The sequence below is a fragment of the Sabethes cyaneus genome, chromosome 2 (genome assembly GCF_943734655.1).
Source record: "Sabethes cyaneus chromosome 2, idSabCyanKW18_F2, whole genome shotgun sequence".
Lineage (NCBI taxonomy): Eukaryota > Metazoa > Arthropoda > Insecta > Diptera > Culicidae > Sabethes > Sabethes cyaneus.
The window spans coordinates 155,027,259-155,033,258 of record NC_071354.1 but is presented as its reverse complement, the minus strand read 5'-3'; the positions used below and the strand labels follow the sequence as shown (position 1 = coordinate 155,033,258).

Here is a 6,000-nt window from a genome sequence, read left to right as displayed (position 1 = left end):
TGCGCCTGTGTCACACTTCTTCTTCCAACTTGCCACCAAGAATAGATCGCAGGATCTTTCGCTCATACGGAACGCATCTACAAAAATTTCAACCTGTTTTGTATGACTTATTTCTTCCAAATACAATGGTTATTTAGCATGACAAACGAATATATAGTAATTGCTGCTTTTCATTAAAATTATGACACTTCAAGAAAAAAGACAGCAACGAGGCGTCCGTTGCAAATCTAGAGATTATGCTTGCTAAAAGGGACCATTCAAATACCACGTGAACAGAAAAATGATAATGATCCTTGTGGTATATGGATGGCTCCTAACAGTATACAATCAAAAACTATCTACATAAATAAACATATTTAAATAAAAGTTAATTTTATATAGTTTAATTTAAAGTTTATTTATCAGCCTGCGTTTACTTCAATTTTTCTATCGAACATTCAGTAAAGTTTGAAATAAATTACGTCGACAGTTTTGCATTGCACGTTAACAGATTATTTACAATATTATTGTACAGCGTTTGTTAATAGTAGTAAGGATAGCCGTGGGCATACGGGTATCCGCCATAACTGCCATATCCTCCGTAGCCATATCCACCATAATAAGGATATCCTCCTCCGTAGAAGCCTCCGTACGACGGTACAACGTGAATATGTTTATGATATCCGAATCCGAATGTTTCCGCTCCATCCATATCCTCTGCATTGGCCTCCGCTATCTGCGTTGGTGCATTTTCCTGTGAATTTTCAGCAGCTCTCACCTTTCGAATGACCGTACGAGGAGCACCTGGCAACGGAACAGTACTCGCAGCAATAACTGCGATCAATGCGAATAAGCACACGATCTGAGAAGTGAAAAAAGTTAAATTAATACACAACCAATTCTTCAAACTGAGAGTAAATTCAAACAAACCGTTTTCATGATTTTAGATTTGTTTTGAAATTATGGAGTTAGCTAAAGTAATAAAAAACTGAGAGACGAAGCACTCTGTTCAACAACCAATGTCACACTGATTTCAACGCGACTCGTACTTTCTTATATAGCGCCGAATAAAGATAATACGCGAAAAATCTTCGCCCCATCTTCCAGAGTAATGCGATCAGCAGTGACGAAAGTTTTCTGTTCTTTTGCTTCGATCAAGAAGAAGAAGAAGAAAGAAATGCTTCGATTAAGCTCTGACGTCATTCATGTGGGTCTGTTAGGGTTTGACTCTGCTCTGACTATCCTGTCAATTGATTTGAATAGTTTGTCATCTTTAAGCGTAGCATAACTTGTCACATTGAAGATTTTTACGCAAGAAAAATGAAATGCCCAATAAACTTAGATTTTGTGAATAATTCCATCAAATTAAAATTTGATCTCATAGCAAAATAAAAAAAGATTGCATTATTATAAACAAACATTATACAAAATAATTCTGTTTTTTTATTTTGCTGCGATTTTCCATATTGGAGATTGAAATTTTTTTGTATGTTTATTTTCAAGTATTCCAGATTTCTAGCACATACTGATGAAATTTCTTTGATATATTTTTGATAATATTAAATTCAATATTTCGTAGGGTCTTTGAATAAAGTAAATCAATTTACTAGAAAATACCTTAATAATAAATGGAAATCTCTTAATTTTAAATTCCTTAATATTTTATACTCATGATATTGAAGTGAAGGCAATATATGTAACACATTTTTCATCATCTTTACATTATTTCCCATTTCTAAACATTTTTCCCCATAAACGCGTATTCCCAAATATTACATGAACACCCTAGTTTAAGTTCAAAAATTTTGAAAAACCATCATATACGTTCTGCACAGGATTGTAACATTTTGTACTGCCTTTTTATTGCATAGTTCTACGATAAATGAAAACGTTTATTACAATCCCAAAGATAGATTTACTTTTAAAAATGGCAAAAAGGACATTTGTAAATCTATCGAGTTTGTGTAAAGCACGAATCTCAGTTATTCATGAATCCTAAGTAAAAATAAGCGATAGATCAAATTTGTAATGTCAATTTTTCGAATAAACGCTTTACATTTTCAAACACTGATAGCGATAGTTCAACTCATGATATTTTGGTGGAAGTTTCAAATTTAAATTTAATCCATCAATTATATAACAAATGCGCGACTGATGAAAGAAAAACCAAAACAAAAAATAAAGCAAAACCCTCACCGTCTGCTCTGACGAACGGAATGGAATTCCGTGACGTACATGATATCATCTTGACGTGTGAAATCTGGATTGAGTACGGCACTGGTTCCAATTTACGCACTGTTGACAACGCGATGAAAAATTCAATTCAAATTAGGTATGGGTCTAACAAGATTTGCGTGGACAAAATCTCGGAGATTCCCGTCAGCATTATTGTGCGTGTGCAGTAATTGGCGCTGAGAATGGAGTTGAACATCAAACAAATTTTATTGCTTGTTTGAGAATGAATCACAGCTATCATTGCATAAAAGATTGCAGTAAATCTTGATATTTTATTTACAAATCAATTCCCGTTAGCAGTAATTCGTCAAATAGGTTACTTAATGTGTGTTTGTATGCCTTTTGGTGATTAGAATAGGCATATATGGTCTAAACGCTAGCATCATCAGCAGGAGGATCTAGCAGGATCCCTGCGAATCTTTTTGGTCCGCCCGGGTAGTGAACGGCTGAATAACGCGTAACATAAACCCCATAAAGGATCTTAGCTTCTAATCCAGCAACTCCCAACCCTACCTCTTTGTTGTACCAGCCGGAATACGAGTAACCTTAGCGGAGATCGAGTAACCAACCCCGATAGAATCTAAGGTCGTATACCGACAGGGAAGAAAGCACCCATAAGAACGCTGAGTGTAGCAACGAGGATTAGCATTGTCAACCAAGGCATCTTTCATGGGCGGCTCTTGGTGGCCTGACGATTCTTCACCCAAGTGCGCGGTAGAACTCCAGGTTAGGAGCGGCTCATGATAGCGTCTGATTCGCGGCCGGCGGATGAATTAAGAAATGTGTTATCTCGGCATTACATCTAAGGTGGCAGCCCCAACACGAGACTCGGTAGTATAGCAACCTATTTAAAACTTTCTACTACCAACCAACAATCAAGTAAATTAGACTCGAAACATTCGTTATGGAAAAAGAAGACGAAATAAGAACATGTAATTTCGTGGGGCGATTGGGTGCTGTTCAATCAGGTTGAATCGCGCAAGTTAGGCATTGTGCACTGCACGAGATCTATCGCAAAAGCGAGAAGGCGTGAAGGATCCGTAGCAGTAAGGCACAACTTTACCAGAGCGGAAGAGTGACCAACGAGCTGAGAAAGGGTTTTGTAGTGGTGGGGAGAATGCAGGATCGCGTAATGGATGGATCAACAAGAGGATGTGAATGTTGAAGATAAAAGGCCGTTTTCTCAACCACACCATCATACACGTGCACGTGCGCATGACAATTAAAAATGAAGAAATTACTGCTCCTCATTAGAATTATGAAACTTCAAGAAAGATAACAGCTACAATGAACCCGTTGTCGGAATCTTCCATCTTGTCTTCCATCGAGCCTTCTATTTTCCTCCAGCTCGGCGCTCGCAACTCCACTTAATCACGTCTGTCTAAAATCTGATTCGAATTCAAGAGCTCTAGAAGCTTCTTCTTCATATTTCTGAATTCTATACTTTTCTCTCTTTTCTTCTCTTTACCCTCACCCCTTTTTTTATAACACACAGTCTGTCTCTTTCTTGAACTCGAAACTAGGCATGTACATGCTAAATCGAAATCACTTAGTTTGGTTATTGAATTTTTTGAGACCGATTTAAAACACGTCAAATCTTATCTTATTATCTTACTATTAAATACTTCTTACTTTATTTTTAAGTGAAATATAGAATAGCGGAAGCCTTTTCCAATTTATTAACATATATTTCCTACAAAAGGGACCTGCAGAGTCAGGTTAGTTGCGAAATTCGAAATACGATTCATCAAATCGATTGGTAAGAGGAACCTTAATGATAATCTCAACTCTTAGTGCTTAATTGTATTTAGTCATCAGTTTTCTGGACGTTCTTCAGAAGCTAATTTTATGACCTTAAAAACAAAGCCGTATTCCGGACATGAACAAAAAGGAAAAATCCGAGGAGATTATTAAAATTTTCATATTTTGAAATTCCGGTGAAATGCCTTAAGAGAATCTTTGACTTCATATGAAGGAGTATAGAGTAGGGCGGGGCACAAGTGCGATGCTTGAAATTGTCATCAATTTTCATGAGATATAACGAAGCAATATATTTTAATATTAATATTATATAATATTTTTAATATTTTCAATATTTTATATTGATGCAAGAACTCAAAATCTTCACTTTCAACTATTTATCATCTGGAGTATGAGTGTAATACAAAATAAATTCTTAATTTTTCTGATCAAGAGACGAATCGCACTTTAACCCGACTAGCGGGGCAAAAGTTAGAAGCTTCAATCGATGAAATTATCACAGCAAAGGCTAATAAAACCATGATATCTTCAATCTGTGTTTGACGCGGTAAAAAATATTCTCAATTTGCACCTTTTCTATTTTCCGCTGGCGTACTGCAACCTTCGTCAGATCGAAACTTAACCGAACGTTTTTTTTTTGTTTCACCAGCGGATACACTGAGAAAACTTTTCGTATAGTTTCTATAGGTTTCACACATAGATTTTTGCCATGTACCCAGTAAATGGTATGTGCCAAACAGTTACCATTTATGTGTTTTTAAAATTTACCTTTAAAATTTGCACATACTATTCATTGCATTGTATATGCGGATTATTTTGAGTGTAGATACTGTTTTCCTTCGGCCAGCACAAAGTTTGCTGCAGATCTTCCATGTCTAGTATCTACAGTAAAGTGCCTAAAACTGTACACTCAAGTCGTTTTTACGCGAAGGATACGTTCCACGTAAATTAAAATCGCGTAAAAAACAGCGCAAATTCCTAATATCGCGTAAATTCCGAAATTCGCGTAAAAAACCGCGTAAATTCCGAAATTTGCGTAAAACAAACCGCGTAAATTCCGAAATTCGCGTAAAAATAGTCGCGTAAAAAACAAACCACGTAAAGAGCAACTTCAGTGTATATAATTACCTATGCATTTTTGCTTCGTCCATGAATCGCACTTTTGCCCCGCTAAGCGCTTGATGGGATTTGATTAAATAATGGAAAAGCGAAATATATTTTGTAAATTATTTTCACCGCATTTTCAAAACAGATATGTGAGTCATGTAAAACGCTGCTACAATTTTAACAATTATTTTCGCGAAACTCTTTTCACTTCATTCTTTGCGTCTGTTAGAAGACAATGATAAATTTTTGTATTCATATCTTCTGCTTTGAGCATAAAAACTGCTTTTGTAGTCCCATCAGAAATCAATGATGCCTGTTTGAACCTTACACGAAATGTGTGCGTGCATATTCTGTATCATTTTTTTTCTGCTATAATAAATCTTGTTTCGTTATTAATACCTCACGAAACTGGTAAACACGAATATATTTTTTAAGGAACGACAAAAATAAATCATTCTCCGACAGAATTCATCATGTTTTTAATTTTGTAAATCCACGTATTCGCAACACTGAATATCATCAATCACAAGCGAATTAAATAACAAATTGGAATGATTAACCTGATTAAATAAATTGAGGCCATAGCGTAAAGTGTGTATTGAAATTAAATTAAAAGAAATGAGTACCGATGATATTTGACTGACGGTTATGTTTTGCTGAAAAAATGAATATCCATCTTATATGACTAATTTTCCATTCCTTCAATGGGACATTTTGATTTTCGGCTAAGTGATCGACGAGCTTGTGATAGGATCGCAATATAAATGAAGAAATGATTTACACGACTCATGCTGACGGAATGGACAGCACGGAAAACCCGCAGAATGCTGTCACCTGATTTAGCACGCGCCACCAGGTAAATTCAGTGCCTTGGAATGTGGTTACTGTTTACACAAATTAACTGTACTGGATGATGTC

General features: G+C 35.9%; 1 protein-coding gene across 1 annotated transcript; it reads right to left on the bottom strand.

Moving 5' to 3' along the window:
- Nucleotides 1–520: 520 nt before the first annotated feature.
- On the bottom strand, nucleotides 521–918 carry LOC128736217 (uncharacterized). Its single transcript, XM_053830695.1, has 2 exons — nucleotides 910–918; nucleotides 521–841 (listed from the first exon to the last, which is right to left on the bottom strand). Exons 1-2 carry the CDS (start codon nucleotides 916–918, stop codon nucleotides 521–523), a joined length of 330 nt encoding a protein of 109 aa, XP_053686670.1.
- Nucleotides 919–6,000: the final 5,082 nt, after the last annotated feature.